We start from the raw sequence: 17,038 nt of genomic DNA, 5'->3' as shown, positions 1-17,038 counted from the left end.
CTGTGAAAGCAGCTGTGGGGCCTCAGGGTTACTGAAACGGAGATAGGCACCGCCCTATGTGCCACATAGGCGCGGGAAGGATTTAACCTTGTCGAACCTTTCCTCCACCAGGTGTCGGTGCGGCGGAGAGCTCGACTGCGGGGAAGCCTTCGAGCCACGCCGCGGCAGCCGAAGGTGAGGTGTCGCAGACCGGCGATGCAGACAGCCCCGGCTCGGGGGACATGGTCATCGACGAGGGACCGAATAGCGATATAGGGAGCAGCAGCTGCAAGGTCGACCCGATATCGTCCGGCGACGACTCCAACTCCGCTAAGTAAGGCCCTGGTTGTTTGGAATGAGTCTATCTGGTTAGGATCACTTGATCTTGATCTGCCTCCAAACGAATATCAACTCACTTCTGACGGATCACGTTTCTGACCAGGATGGTTCATGATGCATTCATGTGCAGCATCGTTGTACTATTTGGAGAGAAAAAAGCAAACGTTTATGTTTGTAAGTTGAAATTAATATGAAGGACTGTGGTCGAAGAGTCGCTTGTCAATTTGAATGGTCTCTTGCAGCATTTCGACATCCCAGCAACACACCGGGGTGCAGGGGCAGGGCTACCAGCCCCGTTTCGGCGGCGCACCGATGGGACAACCAAACAGCAGTCAGCCACAGCCGTCCAACATTACCCTGGGACACTACCACAGCTCTGCTTCAACCTCAGGTAAACAGGCAGGGCCGGGAAATTGTTAAAAAGGGCGGCGCAGCTTATCCGTGCACTAACAAGTTTGCGTTGTTGCAAGCAGTGTGTGTGATCAGTTGGCCTGCGCTTCACAGCAGCTATTGTCAGCACAGGGGAAGTGGTTAAATAGTGTGGCATAGAACCATGAGCAGTCTCTACGTGATGCACATCCACTTGTCTACCCCAAAATAGATTTGATTATCATATTTCATCACCGCGACCCCATGAGAGGATTCGTGGGGCGTCCAGTAATAGCAATTTTAGAATGTTAATTTCAACATATGGAACGTGCTGGAAAACAAGCTATATGTGGTCCCAGGCATTTCCCAGAAATTGAGCGTGTTTGATGAGTGATTAATGCATGTTTATCGTGCCTGAGAAGCAATAAACCACGTGCTGCATGTAAGAATTCATTCACTAATGACCGAATTACGGTGTCACGTTAGACGACAAAGATCTTATTCAACTGAAATCTTGAACTCGAGGTAAAAGGAATCCTAGTTTTTCGTTTCTCGTTCTCTTTCTTGCGCCGCAAAACGTCCCGAAAACAACGAGTTTCGCCCCCCCCGCGTCTGCGCCCGCGCGCACTCCAACCCCGCTCATCGACGATGCTGCGTTGTCATCGGTTACAGGCTGCGGCGCGCGAGTCAGCGTGGCGCCACGCCCCGTGTGTGTGGAGAGGATGTGAGGCGTGACGAGCAAGCACGGCGTCATGTCGACGCCCTACTCGTCCTCCCGTCGTCGATCGCTACACAGCGGGTACGGCGTGACGCCGCTCCGCGGCCAACCGCCAAGCAGCGCCTCGCAGCGACCCGGCGCCCCTCGGTGCTCGGGCTCGCCGCGACGGCTCGCCGACGACAACGCCCGCTGTCGACGGCAACTCGGTCGTCGGCTCGCAGTACGAACCACTGTCCGATGACGACTAGGGAGGTCGGGTCGGGTCAGGTCGCGCGAGGTCGCCGCGCCCTCCCACCGATGACGGGACGTCGCCGAAGATCTCGCGGAGATGGTGTGGCTTCGATGCCACCGCTCCTGGAGGTCGAGGAGAGATGCCGCGTTTCATGTTTACTCGTGTGTGCGTGTGTGTGTGTGTGTATTTAGGGGAGGGGGGTGTGCTTGGTTGGATATAACGGAAAAATAAATAAATATTTTGGATATGCTGACGCAGCACGTCGGTCTACGGGCGACTTTGGGAGAGTCGCGTGACCTCTGGTGACCTGCGGAGACTCGCTGGTTTGCGATCGAATCAGCGTTGCGTTTGTTGTTTGCAAATTTTGCGCCCATTGTTCTGCTTGCTCGAGCGATGCGTGTACGCGTGCGATAACGTGCAAAACTTCCGTGTGTCTCCTACCTAGGTTTAGAAGATAGATTGGGTTCTGTCTATGAGCAAGTAACATTACTGCAGGGTTGGGTTTTTTTATTTGTATACTACTAAAAAAAATGCTCCCAATGTCATTCGCAGGCCAGTGTCGGTGTGTTAACTTCTGTGGCAATGTGTGATGTAGTACAGTAGTGTGTGTGTGTGTGTGTGTGTGTGTGTGTGTGTGTGTGTGTGTGCGAGTGTGCGTGTATCATGATCTTATCCAAACTCCCAAGAGTAGCCGATAGACAACATTTAGCTATTTTCTACTCTTGGAATATAGCCTATATCCCTATTTAAGAATCCGTGCAGAAAATGTACGAACGCGTATTATGGTAATACATAAGGGAAGTAACACGCTCCTAACGGATGAGCATTGGCTGTATGTTGCTTTATTGTTTAGAGAATCCGCCTTGTGTATAATAGAAATTTTGGTCATTACAACATATTAATATAGAATGTACGCTTCTTTGTAAAACTTGTTGCGGCATTACATGACTATATCGTGAAACACAACCTTGTTGAATGGGGAAGATGGTCTCACAAACTTGTTATTAGCTGTATGTAATTTTTATTATAATGATATCATGAAAGGGAAAGAGTGATGTTGTCGGTGTTATTAGTTGCCTACAAAACACGTGAGATTTTTAGGCATTTACTCAAGTTTTGCTCAGTTTTTTTTTTGCAAGACGGCAATGTATCAACGTAACTAAACATCATGGTGAAAAGTGTTTCCACACTGTTTGTGAAATGTGCATTTGCTTATGTATAACGTGGCACACAAGATGTCGTGAACAAGGGTTTTCAACTTAAAATACTTCTATCACCTGTGTATACCTCAAACTCATAGAGATCAAATCTGTCCCTAGAGAGATCACAATATAAAGCATTCTGATAGGGAACATGTGGCAACAAATGGTTTCTATTATTTCAGAAGTAATGAAGATAATTCAAAATTATAATATTAATGATATTTACTCTCTGGAGATTACAAATTACAATTATATTACAGGGATGGAATGCATGGGAATAAATGTTTATTAAATATATAATATACTGTTATTGCATTCATTTGACATTTTGGCTTTTCTAAATCCCATCACCGACTGATCACTCGAACCATCTGACAAGAAAGACAGTAACTGCTAACTCGATCATAATATTGATATAATCGGTCTATCGTTATTTAAACATCGATCGATATAAGGAACAATGTAACCGAACATAGAACATGGGGTCGACGCAACCACGCACGCGCACGGGGGAGGTCACCTGACGACGGACCCGGCGAAACTCTGAGCCAGCGTCTCGAGACGAGCGCCGAGGTCGGCCTCGCGACCCCCGGGCTTGAACTCGCGAGACAGCTCGCGCAGGGTGATGGCGACGCGGCGGCGCGTGACGTCGCGACGGTGTATGCAGTGCTTCCACGCCGACCGAGCCGCGCCCGCCATCACGAGCACCGACCTCCTCGGCAGCAGCACGTGTACCTCAACGCTCGCACACGGCAGCGTCGGCGTCCGCCCGGCGAACTCCGGCGAGAGGTCGGAGTTCGCGCCGGCCGCTTGGCGCTTTCTGCCGTCCCCAGCAGCATCGACGCATGTGCACGAGCCATTGCGCGCTATTTTCGCAATTCGAGATTTCCGCGAGATGCCCCCTTGAGCGTTCACTGCGTCGACGATCGGGGCGGCGTCTGGCAAACTCGGGGCGTTTTCTTGAGCGTTCACTGCGTCGACGTTCGAGGCGTCTGGCGAGCTCGATATGTTTTGTTCACCATTACTTTCGTGTTCCTTGACAACGGTCCTCAGATCGGTGGGAGCGGACGCGGCGACTCTGCGTTCATCGTCGTGGGAACGACACACCTCGCTGTCACCCGAGGATGCGTCATCACATGCGCCGTCACCCGGGGATGCACAGTCACGCGCTCTGTCACCCAAGGACGCACTGTCACACGCGCCGCCATACGCACAGTTGCCACAGGACGCGCCGTCACCCAAGGATGCGCCGTCACACGCTCTGTCGCATGATGACACACCTTCACGCATGCTGTCACCCGAGCATGCGCCGTCACATGCACCGTCATGCGCTCTGTCACCCAAGGATGCACCGTCACACGCGCCGCCATACGCACAGTTGCCACAGGACGCGCCGTCACCGAAGGATGCGCCGTCACACGCTCTGTCGCATGATGACACACCTTCACGCATGCTGTCACCCGAGCATGCGCCGTCACATGCACCGTCATGCGCTCTGTCACCCAAGGATGCACCGTCACCCGAGGACGCGCCGTCACAAGCACCACCACCATCGGCAAACGCGACGGGAACGCGCAGCAGCTGCGACTTGTCGGGCAGGAACGCCATGACGGTGTCCGACACCAGGTTGACCGACACGAGCCGCTCGCCCCACAGCCAGAAGTCATCGAAGTGCGGGTCGATCGCCGAGCCGCGCTCGGGCGTGTACTCGAGGTTGCACTGCTCGACGGCAAGGAACCCCGCGAGCGCGTCGACGCGCTGCAGACGCCTCACGAGCTCACGGCTGTATGCCGGAAGCCCAGTGAACGTCGACAGACGCACCTTCTTCTTCTTGAAGTTCGTCTTCGGTCCGAAATCCTGAAAGGGGGGGGGGAGCGGTTGCAGGTCGAGCCGAATGCGTTTAGACATGGACGACAACGATGGTTACAGCAAACAACAGGAGAGCTAAGCTGCAAACTAACATCAAACTAACAGTAAAAATGATTATGTACCATATTAACTGTAGGTAATGGGAAAAAGTTTGCGCGTGACAGGCGGTTATACTTAGTGATGTGTGGTATACTGTATATATATGCCAACATGAATCTTGGAAAGTAAGGTGACCTTATAGACATCAGTCCATGCCAATGGACATTAATTTACCCATGATTACATTGAGCATTTCACAGTAGTGTGAGCAGCAACCAAATGAAATTTTACTTGAGTACAAAATCTGATCATTATTCAATACAGCAGTTTGATATTGCTCCCCTGCGGAAGTAATTGATTGACCTAGCTAAATCCATCACCACCAGATTCTGCACAGATCAGGGTAAATCATATCAAGAGCGTATAAAGAAGGAGAGCGTACAACGGTGAAATGCTGAAACCATGCTGCAGTATTAGTCAAATTAATAAGCTTTCCCCATTTTATTTTGACGATTCTTTGCAGTATTATTGATCAGCTGCCCTACCTTGTTAATATAAAACAAACCGCATGTGCCTACGATGCCCCTACGCTGAGATAATGAGCGGTGAAAATCTGGTATTTTTGCCGAAAACCGACTCGAGATCACTGCTAATTGTGACTGTCTCTCGCTTTGAGATAACTTCGGGAAACCTCGCGTGTTTCCGTCAATGATTGACAAATGGAATGAATGACGTCTGTTATTGATTGCCATAGTGATGACCCCCACCTGTGCCCATCTCACGCTGATGTATAGTACACTCTGTATTACTGACGTGAGTCAGCGCTACCATGGCGCTACACAGCGGCGACTGGAAGCAATACACTGGCCACAAAGCAAGAGACAGTCGCAGTAAACACTGATCTCGAGTCGATTTTCGGCGAAAATACCAGATTTTCACCTCTCATTATTTCAGTGTAGGAGCATTGTAGGGACATGCAGGTTGTTTTATATTAGCAAGGTAGGACAGCTGATCAATAATACTGCAAAGAATCGTCAAAATAAAATGGGCAAAGTTTCTTAATTCGACTAATACTGCAACATGGTTTCAGCTTTTCACCGTTGTACGCTCTCCTTCTTTATACGCTCTTGATCATATGTAGCTGTAACTTGTAAATGTCTATCAGCCTTCTTGCCATGTATGCAAGCTTGCATAAAGTGATATTAAAGGATGTAAACCTTAGCATAATTAAGGACATGGTTATTGTGATACCTGTTTTCTTCGACCAGATTGCGACTCAACCCACTCGTGCTTCTCCATTTCTTCTAAAAGGTAGCTTTCTTCTTCTTCTGTGATGAACTCTGGCAATAGTATTATGCCTGACAAATTGGTGTACCAACCAGAGTGGTTTACTGGCGTGGTTCCACTGATGCTCTCTTTATGACATCCATTGTAGTTGGAACTCCATGCAGTTTTACAGTGATCACAATATAAGAAGAAATGCTTTCCTTCAATCTGCAAACAAATTTTAATTAATGAGGAATACCTTATAAAATAATGTAAACATCCTGCATGGGTAATCAACATTACCAACTACCTGCTGTAATGGGACATGCAACATGCAGCTCATGCTCGGGTTAGTGAAAATTGCTGCCCTAAGTAACAATTGAATAGATCTAGAGTAGAATTGTGTCAATGACAACGATTAACTTACTCAGTTTCATTGTGTTTAAATATGAACCAGTGGTTATGTGTTATAACCCTATTAAACGGTAACAGCAGTGTGACTGCACAATTAGCAGAGGTGATTGTAGATTGAATTTGATCCTACACGTACGTAGCAATAATTAACGTATTAAATATTATTAATTACGGTATTTTTGCTTTACCTCATCCCATGGTCTCTGTGCCTCTTTGCTCGTTTCGCAAACAAGGCACGTCCTTATACCTTTACAAAAGCACTGAGTACCCATGTATTTCTGTATGGTGTAACAAGGAAATACTATGGAAATACGTAAACTCATAGACTACAATGAGCAAACGCAATAGTTTTGCACGGGCGCTGACATGTTTCTGTGAGAGCCCTCTATTTCATCATTTAGACAAAAGAACATGAGTTTTATTTATTCTCAAGTTAGAGCGGCGTTTGTATGTGAGTTCGTGTCGCTCTCGTTCCACACGCGCGTTAAAATAATATAGGCCCAATTTCTCACAGCTAATAAGCTGCTGGTATAAAGTGTACAACATATTTTTTGTAGAAATAGACGTTTTACTTATAATTAATCTATTTTGGGTAATTTATTGGGGTTAAAATTGGTAGGAGTCGAGGACCTCCATCCCTGAGCTCCATCCCACATCGCTCACTGTGTAAGTTAGTCCGAGCCGACGCAGACCCCAGTAATGGTAAACCCGCACCCTCAGATTAGCAAAGCGGAGTTTACGTCTGCATTTGCGGACTATGTGTAAGTGTGTTCAGTGTTGCCTCTTGTATTAATACTGTGAGCATAGCATAACAGCTGCGCTTGTTTCACCGCTTCCGCTTGTGGCAAACGCGTAAAGTAATTCATTGCAACCTTTATTGGGTTATTTGTCTGGTTAAATATACTTCATATATTATGACCCTACACGTGTCTGTGCGCAGGCTAAAGCTTACACTTACAGTACTACCAGTGAGTACCACAACTAAATGGAGAGTCTTTTACTAGGGGAGGCTAACCAAAATTTCTTTTATTATCACTATCAGCATGTAAATATTTGCTTTATTCCTTGTTGGTTTGTAATAAATTATGGTTTTCAGTGCACTACTGGTTGCAATATTATCTTCATTAGTCGTGCCAATTGATGTAAATGTAACTAGCTCTAGCTATATTAGCTCTAGAACTATAGCCCTTCGATGTGCCGCTTCGCCTTCGCCGCTTCGCTTCCACCTTGCAGCGAAGCGAAGGGCTATAGTTCTAGAGCGATACCTAGCTCCAAGAAACGGTATTGCTAGGGTTAGAATACGTCTATAAACTAGAATGTATATTGACGTTAGTCACACAGCCTGGTCAGGTTAGAGCGATACCTAGATGTACTACATAATGTAGCTCTTTGCTCCACTACTGAAACACCAGTAATTATCCTCTATTGGAGAAGCCCTCATAAGAGAAGGAACTGGGAGAACAGTGACAAACCACAGTTGTTATTTTGACGAGTTTGCTAGTAATGCCTGGCGCACACATGAGTTATTTTACTCAAGTATAAGTTAACGCATGAGTTATTTTACTCACGTGTGCGGCGGATTTCCGTTGAGTAATTTTACTCGTGCGTCATTTTACTTGAGTAAAATAACTCGCGTGTGCGCCGGGCTTAAGATAAAACAATGCTTCTATGCTTAGTTTCTCTGGTGCTGTAAAGGATATCATCTATTTTAAATTTGGTCATAATTATTTTAAAGAGATATGATGTCAGAGTTGAATGTCTTGTAGTCAATGACATGTGTCACTGTAAGTCATAAAATCTTATCATGAACCACTTAAGTAGTAGCACATGGGATTCAAATCAAAATTATTCTGTAGGTTTATTAGCCGTGCCGGTAGAGTAGACAGGGTGACCCAGATCTGACCAGACTGTCAAGTTCAAGTTTAGACCAAGTTGTGTTTGTACTAAAGTAGGTACAAGAAGCTTACCAGTCACCTGCTGCCACATCACAAAGTTTCCGCTCCGTCATGATGACTCATAGTACCATATCCATGCACAATAAGTACATGGCTTACACAGTATAGTTGACTGCTGTTTTACATGTCGTCTCCATAAACTAGGAGCAGCAGGGGCGTTGACCGCACGAGGAGCATGCCTGTGAGAAAATACCGCGTCCTAACCTCTGCAGCATGAACACGACACCAAAGCGCAATGAGTCGGTTCCCGTGACGACGGTCATCCCAGTGACGACGAGTGCTGGCCTGGACGTCGTCACGTTGGCAGGCGAGCAGCTTCAACTGTGTCTGAGCATACACAAGGTAAGGCCTAAGATGAAATATTTCTTTTTTCCCATTTACCGACCGACCTGCCAAAACGCCACTACTCGACACATTTTATTGGCCGATTAAAACAAAACAAAAATTATTTCGTTTCGCCAAAAAAAAAATCAAATTTGTTCCGCAAAAACATATACACAAAACAGAATATACAATATACATACACACACATCTTGTCAAAACAAAATAAAAAAGATTTTTTACCTACCTACCTACTCGGTACCCCGGTAAATGGGAAACAAATAATTTTTTAAGGGTGGCCTAAGAGGAGGTGTCGCAGAGTTCTGATGTCGATTTAGAGGCCATCTATTGCGTGGTGATTTCTAGAGTGTACATTCTATCTCTGATCAACAGCCGTATGATGATTCTAGAAAACGAATTTCTGGCTGTTATTCAGGACAAGTGCTGATTCTGAAGTCAATTAGGCTTCTCTCTTTTGCTTATTGTGCAGTCGGGATTTAATCAAGAAAGCTTGTGGTGTATGCATGTGAATAATGAATGCCTTGCTTTCCACTGAACGTTTAATTGGATATACGACGGTAAGTGAATGTGCGATTAAGCTTGGCCTTGTGTTGCTTCAGCCCTCGGAGACTCGTGTCATCCCACAGGGCTGCGAACAAGCCAGTTGCTGGGATGCGCTCGACAAGTCGCCTCCGAAATGCAGAGCTGCAGCAGAAGCGCCACCTATTGGGGTTTTCTGGGACATTGAGAACTGCCAGGTGAGTTAAACCAGGCTCTATCTACGTACGTATAATACGTACAATACGTGGTTTCCTGAAGCTGATTGATGACTGTGCGAATGGGAAGTGGTTTCCACGTTTTTCTCAGTCACATATAGATGTCGCCAGGTAACGGAGTGCGTTCTTTTGTCGGCTAGGTGCCTAGAGGGCGCTCCGCGCTGGCCATCGTACAGAAGATCCGGCAGAAGTTCTTCGCCGGACATCGGGAGGCGGAGTTTGTCTGCGTGTGTGACATCAGCAAGGAGCGCAAGGACGTCATTGAGGAGCTGAATCACGCGCAGGTAGGGGGCGCCACACGTTCACCTTTAGCCGCCAAGCAGTTGCATTGCAACTACGCGCTATTGTTCTTCTTACAACTTCTAGCAGTGCGCGAAAGTAGAATTTAGTAGTATTTTGCCGGCGGCCGGTGGTTCAACCCGGCTTAAGACCGCGGCGTTCAACCCCCGGCATAGTAATCAGTCCACTTGCCTATTGCAATTCTTGCTATGCTGCGCTTTATATCAAGGCCAATAATCTACCCAATTTTCTGAGTTTTTACTTAGTGGACTAACTAGACCACCACCGGCATGTTCCAGCAATAACAAGTAGAGACTCCACTGATAGGGGCAATGAAAATTCTGAATGCTGATGAGTATGCTAGTAAACACAAGCTAATACTTTTATGATAATGGGGAATAAATTGAACAAATTAAGGCCTGTTCAACAATTTGTCTAAGGGCCTGGTTAAAATTTTGGTATGGGCCTGTTTCACCTGATTTTGGTAATTTCATGCCCTGTTCTATTTAAGCTTAGTTGCTAGTAGTAGTAACAATCTAATTTCCACATGGTGCCAATCTAGTAATGTCCAGTATCTTGTAAGTTAGTAACATCCATTGCACATAGTGCCAGTCTAGTAATATATAGTTTCTAGTAACATCCATTCTACATGGTACCAGTCTAGGAATGTATAGTTTCTAGTAACATCAATTCCAAATGGTGCCAGTATAGTAATATACATTCCACATGGTGCCAGTCTAGTAATATACATTCCACATGGTGCCAGTCTAGTAATATACATTCCACATGGTGTCAGTCTAGTAATATACATTCCACATCGTGTCAGTTTAGTAATATACATTCCACATAGTGCCAGTATAGTATTGTCTAGTTTCTACTAATGTTGATTCCACCTAGTTGACGTAGTTCCAGTTTAGTAGTGCCTAGTTTATAAATTCTAGTAATGTCGATTCAGCATAGTAGATGCACTGTCTGCCCACGCATAGACTGTCCCACGCTCCTCATCGACGATACCCATGAAACGTGCACCTACCGGCACCACGTCCCTGTTCTGTCTTTGTCTGTGGTGTTGACGCAGAGCATTTGCTGAGTGTGTGCTTAACCTGGGTAGGCGGCGGTTAACGCTGTTGTTTCGCCACGTCTGTCCGGCATGTCCCGTGAGCTGTTGCGGCTATGTTTTCGGGTCGCGGGCCATTGTCGTTGCGTTACTGGTGTGAGTGGTCTGGTCTCGTTGGGTATGTTTTCCTTGTCGCGGTTGGCCGTGGCATGGTTCTTCCAGCTGGGTGCTATGGTTTCTTCGTGGGTGGTGTGGCGTCTGGGTTGGTGGGTGTTTTGATTGTGTGTGTGTTGTGTGTGTGCGTGGTGTGTGGTCCGTGTCCCTCGGCTCGCTTCCTTCCTTGATTCCTGCCTTAGGTGTTCGAAACAGCTGCTCTTTGTTTCCTGCTTCATCTGCATTTCGCGAGCTGGCTCTTATGTTCCTGGCCGGCAACGAACTGCTCTTGTGTTTCGCTGCGGCGTCGCCGACGATCAACGACGTTCTTTCTCCCACCCGCGAGATCACCGTCTCCACGTGAACGCCGTGCTGCAAGAAACGGCCGCGACGACAAGGCTACGGCAGGGCGCGCCGCTTCGGCGCACGTATGCCGGGACTTCCTTTGTTTTATAGGCGTACAGCGCGCTGCGGCGCACGTTCGTTTCCTCGGTCGTCCGGCGACGTCAACGTTCGCGGTGGAGGCTCGCCGCACTCCGCCCGCACCTGTCTCGGCGCGTGCGTCTGCGTGCAGCGGGGCGCGCGCCGCCCCCGCGCTGCTCCCGCACAGTGCCGCACGGAGACGCACGCAGTACGAACGCCTCGTCGCGCGACCTCCCGACGTCGGCAGCCCGGCGCCGCGCGGCGCCGCGGGCGAGGCGCGTCGAAGATGATCGTCGTCGCGGGGCTGGCCGGCGATCGCCCGAGAGCGGGTGGCGCGAGCGCGGCTCGGCAGCTCGGCGAGCAACTGCGGCGGCAAGGTGGTGAGGCGTGGAGCGCGGCGGCGGGCGCTTGCGACGATGCGCTTTGCGAGCGGGGCCGACGCAGGCGGTGCGGCGCTCGTGCAAGCGGCATGGAGGCGAGGACGGTGTACGGAAGCACGATCAGCGTGCCGCAGACGGGCCGCGACGCGACACCGCGAAGCCGTGACTCGCGGACCGACGTAAGGCGATCGGCCGAGGAAACGGCGAGGGCGGGCGAGTGACAGCCCGGTCGCCGATGAAAGAGGGAGAGAGCGCAGGCCGCAGCAGGCAGCGCGCCGAGGCAGCGACGCAGCCGAGGCAGTCGCCGAAACGGCTCGCAGCCGACGAGAGACAAGAGGCGCGCCTAAGCGGACGGCAGATGTGTTCGGCGTGCCGGCAGGTTGGACGCGAGGCGGGGTCGGCGGGCAGTCGCCGAAGTGCTCCCGCGCCGATCAAAGAGACAGTGCTGCCTATCAGCACAGCACGGCGAGGGGGCGGTCCGCCAAAAGCGTTTCTCTCCGGTGGCGTCTGAGGCAACGTCGGGTCGTTGCCGTGGCGTCCGGCCAACGGCAACACATGAGCGTCTTCCAGCGGGAGGGCGGCGGGCGACGACGCGCAGGGCACGCGTGATCGCCCCCACTTGCGTGCAGCCAGGCCCGATCCAGCGCCGCGAGCTGACGGCGCGTACCCGCCAGGCGGGCTAACGGCGCTGCAGCAGGCAGCAGCGGCGCTACCAGACGTACAGGTGGAAACGAGTTCGGCTGCGGCGACGCGGCGCGTCGCGCGACGCGACCCCGTCGCTGGCAACCGCACTTACTCCTGTCGTCGTGGTCGCCGCGTCGGCGTTGCCTCGAGCGCGATTTCGCGCGAGGCGCAAGAGTGAGCGCGATTCGCGCCGATCGGCGGGCGCGGCGGCGCCGCGTAAACGCGTCGCCGCGCCAGGCGGCGCCGCGAGCCCGCGTCACTGCGGCTACGGCTACGTCCAGGGCTACGGCATGGTTCCGAACCCGGCGGCGCTGTTCGCCGACGCCGTCGAGCTTCGCGTGTCGAACCTCGACCAGAACATCCCCGCGCGCGACCTCCGCAAGGTGCTGTTCGCGATCTTCCGGCAGTTCGTGCGCGTGCTGCACATCTCGCTGCTGCTGCAGGCCGACCGCAGCCTCGTCGCCATGGTGAAGGTGCCGACGCGCGAGGACGCGCAGGTCGCCATCGCCAACCTGCACCGCCACAAGATCGGACACAAGCGCATCCACGTGTGCGTGCCGACGGAGAAGGCCGTGTCGGCGGCGACGCTGCGCACCGAGGTCGCGCGCCTCCTCGGCGGCGTCGCCGGCCACGCGATGCCGCTCTTCAAGTTCGTCGAGGTGTTCGAGCGACGCTGCCGCCACCCGGTGAGCGTTTCCGAACTCTACCGCATGCACGACACGGTGGCGATCGACGACGGGCCGGGCGGCGCGGGCCGCACCGTGCGACTCGTCGCGCCGTCCTCCCCGCCGCCCGAACTCGCGGACGCCGACGACGACCCGCCCGTCTGCCCGCGGCACTGCGTGGCGGGGGGCGGCGCGACGCCGCTCGCGTGGGCGGAGGAGGACGAGGGCCCGGAGCTGCCGCTCGTGCGTCTGCCGCTGCGCACGTTCTCCGTGTGCGTGCACATGCTGCTGCAGCTGCACGACGGCGGCATGCCCCTCGCAAGCTTCCCCGTATGCTTCGCCGCCGAGTTCGAGCCGCTCGAGAACCGCCCCGACGGCGGCGTCCCCCTCGAGCGCCTCCTGGTGGCCGTCCCCGGCGTCGAGATCGGCTTCTCGACGAGCGGCGTCAAGCAGGTGCAGTGGGCGGCGAACAAGGGGACGCCGCCGGAGCAGCAGCGCGGCGGCGGCAGTCCGATCATCACCGCGCAGCTGCTGCAGTTTGGCCGCGAAGTCATCGACCTGCTGAAGAACAGCGCCGGCTGCCGCATGCCCTTCAGCAAGTTCATCCCCGCCTACCACCACCACTTCGGGCGGCAGTGCCGCGTCGCCGACTACGGCTACACGCGCCTGATGGATCTGTTTGACGCGCTCACGCACGTCGTCACGGTGATCGGCGAGGGCACGCGCAAGCAGGTGACGCTGACGCCGCGCGCGCAGCTGAAGCGGTTCACGTCGGACGTGCTGCGCTGCCTCAAGTCGCAGGCGAGCAAGCAGGTGCGCGTGCGCGACCTTCCCGACGTCTACGCGAAGGTCACGGGCCGCGCGTTCGACATCGCCGACTACGGCGTCTGCGAGCTGATGGATCTCCTCGGCGAGCTCGCCGACAAGACGGTCGTCATGACGACGGACGGCGAGGAGGATGCGGTGATCGCGATCCCCAAGCGCGAGCAGACGCCGGAGGAGATCGAGCGGACGGGGCAGTTCGCGCACGAGGTGTTGGACCTACTGCGACACGGGCCGAGCTGCCGCATGCCCTTCAACCGCTTCATCCCCGCCTACCACCACCACTTCGGGCGGCAGTGCCGCGTCGCCGACTATGGTTTCACGAAGCTCATCGAGCTGTTCGAGGCGGTCGTGCACGTCGTCACGGTGATCGAGAAGGACGACGAGAGGTGAGGCTGCTCGTTGCCGCGGCGATTCGATCGCGGTTTTGCTGCGGGCAATCGCGTCTGCTAGTAACTTGTGATTTATTTTGAGATCATTTAGTCGTCTTCGTTGAATCGCCTTGCAGACCTGTGGTTCATTCAGTATAATTCAATATAATCGTTCAGGCAATATCATTCAGTTCAATATCATTCTTCGTTGGTTTGCAGGTACATCTGTCTGATAGAGAAGGGCATGCTGCGCGTGTTAGCCGACCAGGCGACCTCACTCCTGCAGTCGACGCGGCACGGCAGCATCCCACTCGAGAGCTTCATGTCCGCCTTCATGCGTCTCCACGGCCACAGCATCCGCCTGCAGGACTACAGCGTCGCCACGCTGCGGCAGCTGCTCGACAAGCTCGCGCACGTCGTCACGGTAACGGACTCCGCAGGCAGTTGTTTCCTGCCGCCAACGAACTGCTCTTGTGTTTCCCTGCCGTCGCCGACGACCAACGCGTTCTTTCTCCACCCGCAGATCACCGTCATCCACGTGAACGCCGTCTGCAAGAACGCCGCTGACGACAAGCTACGGCAGGGCCTGCGCCGCTTCGCGCACACGTACAGCGCGCCGGCCACCGTCGTTCTCGTCTCCGGCGACGTCAACTTCGCGTCGGAGCTCGCCGACCTCCGCAACCGGCACCGTCTCGCCGTCGTCTGCGTGCACGGGGCGCGCGCCGCCCCCGCGCTGCTCGCGCACGCGCACGAGACGCACGCGTACGAACGCCTCGTCGCCGACCTGCCCGACGTCGGCAGCCCGCGCCGCGCCGGCCGCGGCGAGCCGTCGAACGAGATCGTCGTCGCGGGGCTGCCGGCGGATCGGCCCGAGGAGCGGGTGCGCGCGCGGCTGCGGCAGCTCGCGAGCAACTGCGGCGGCAAGGTGGTGAGCGTGGAGCGCGGCGGCGGCGCGGCGACGATGCGTTTTGCGAGCGCCGACCAGGCGGTGCGCGCGTGCAAGCGCATGGAGGGCGAGGACGTGTACGGAAGCACGATCAGCGTGCGCGACGCCGCGACGCGACATCCGAGCGTGACTCGCGACGACGTTAAGCGATCGCCGAGGAAACCGGCGAGGGCGGGGAGTGACAGCCGGTCGCCGATGAAGAGGGAGAGAGAGCAGCCGCAGCAGCAGCAGCAGCAGCCGCCGGCAGCGACGCCGACGCAGTCGCCGAAACGCTCGCAGCCGACGAGAGACAAGAGCGCCCCTAAGCGGACGCAGAATTGTTCGCCCGCCGGCAGGGACGCGAGCGGGGGTTGGCGGCAGTCGCCGAAGTGCTCCCCGCCGATCAGAGACAGCGCCTCCTATCAGCACACGGCGAGGGGGCGGTCCCCAAAGCGTTTCTCTCCGGTGCGTCTGAGCAACGGTCGGCGTTCGTCACCGTCGGCAACCAACAACAGAGCGTCTTCCGGCGGGAGGGCGGCGGGCGACGACGCGCGGCACGCGTGTCGCCCCCACGCGTGCAGCCAGGACACGCGCGCGAGCTACGGGCCGTACCCGCAGGCGGGCTACGGGGCGCAGCAGCAGCAGCGGCGCTACACGACAGCTGGAACGAGTTCGGCTGCGGCGGACGCGCGCGTCGCCCGACGACGACCCCTCGGCCCGCAACCGCCACTCCTGCGTCGTCGCTGTCGCCCGTCGCGTTCTCGACCGGCGATTTCGCCGAGCGCGCGCGATTCGCGCGATCGGCGGCGACAGGCGGCGGCCGCCGTACGCGTCGCGCCGCCAGGCGGCGGCCGCGAGCCGCGCGCACTGCGGCTACGGCTACGTTCAGGGCTACGGCATGGTTCCGAACCCGGCGGCGCTGTCGCCGACGCCGTCGAGCTTCGCGTGTCGAACCTCGACCAGAACATCCCGCGCGCGACCTCGCAAGGTGCTGCTTCGCGATCTTCCGGCAGTTCGTGCGCCGTGCTGCACATCTCGCTGCTGCTGCAGGCGAACCGCAGGCCTCGTCGCCATGGTGAAGGTGCCGACGCGCGAGACGCGCAGGTCGCGCGATGCCAAACCTGCACCGCCACAAGATCGGACACAAGCGCATCCACGTGTGGCGTGCGACGGAGAAGGCCGTCTCGGCGCGACGCTGCGCACCGAGGTCGCGCCGCCTCCTCGGCGGCGTCGCCGGCCACGCGATGCCGCTCTTCAAGTTCGTCGAGTGTTCAGAGCGACGCTGCCGCCACCCGGTGAGCGTTTCCGAACTCTACGCGCATGCACGACACGGTGGCGATCGACGACGGCCCGGGCGCGCGGGCCGCACCGTGCGACTCGTCGCGACGTCCTCCCCGCCGGCCGAACCCGCGACGCCGCCGGCCGACGACGACGCGCGCCGTCTGCCCCGGCACTGCGTGGCGGGGGCGGGCGCGACGCGCGCCGCGGTGGGGGGAGGAGACGAGGGCCGGAGCTGCCGCTCGTGCGTCTGCCGTGCGCACGTTTCTCGTGTGCGTGCACATGCTGCTGCAGCTGCACGACGGTGGCATGCCCCTCGCAAGCTTCCCCGTATGCTTCGCCGCGAGTTCGAGCCGCTCGAGAACCGCCCCGACGGCGGGTCCCCCTCGAGCGCCTCCTGGGTGGCCGTCCCGGGCGTCGAGATCGGCTTCTCGACGAGCGGCGTCAAGCAGGTGCAGTGGGCGCGAACAAGGGACGCCGCTGAGCAGCAGCGCGCGCGGCAGTCCGATCATCACGCGGCGC

At 54.7% G+C, this 17,038-nt stretch overlaps 2 protein-coding genes across 3 annotated transcripts in view; one reads left to right on the top strand and one right to left on the bottom strand.

The window, feature by feature from the left end:
* The window catches only part of LOC106805253, a gene marked incomplete in the record, with an annotated part of 34,950 nt that extends 33,528 nt beyond the window's left edge, over positions 1-1,422 (top strand). The window contains 3 exon segments of the mRNA XM_014806782.1: positions 112-313; positions 561-710; positions 1,362-1,422. Coding sequence (XP_014662268.1) covers positions 112-313; positions 561-710; positions 1,362-1,422 — 413 coding nt within the window.
* A 1,341-nt stretch (positions 1,423-2,763) lies between these two features.
* LOC106805268 (alpha-ketoglutarate-dependent dioxygenase alkB homolog 4-like) lies at positions 2,764-6,814 on the bottom strand. 2 transcript variants are annotated; one of them, XM_014806798.1, is made up of 4 exons: positions 6,616-6,814; positions 5,999-6,241; positions 4,342-4,696; positions 2,764-4,179 (listed from the first exon to the last, which is right to left on the bottom strand). In XM_014806798.1, exons 1-4 carry the CDS (start codon positions 6,748-6,750, stop codon positions 3,356-3,358), a joined length of 1,557 nt encoding a protein of 518 aa, XP_014662284.1. In that variant the 5' UTR covers positions 6,751-6,814; the 3' UTR covers positions 2,764-3,355. The 2 variants fall into 2 exon arrangements, with proteins under 2 accessions (XP_014662284.1, XP_014662283.1); XM_014806797.1 differs by having other exon boundaries at positions 2,764-4,696.
* Positions 6,815-17,038: the final 10,224 nt, after the last annotated feature.

This window comes from Priapulus caudatus, unplaced genomic scaffold (genome assembly GCF_000485595.1).
Source record: "Priapulus caudatus unplaced genomic scaffold, Priapulus_caudatus-5.0.1 Scaffold107, whole genome shotgun sequence".
Taxonomy (NCBI): Eukaryota; Metazoa; Priapulida; class Priapulimorpha; order Priapulimorphida; family Priapulidae; genus Priapulus; species Priapulus caudatus.
The sequence above is the reverse complement of the archived record's forward strand: the minus strand, read 5'-3'. Positions and strand labels throughout refer to the sequence as shown.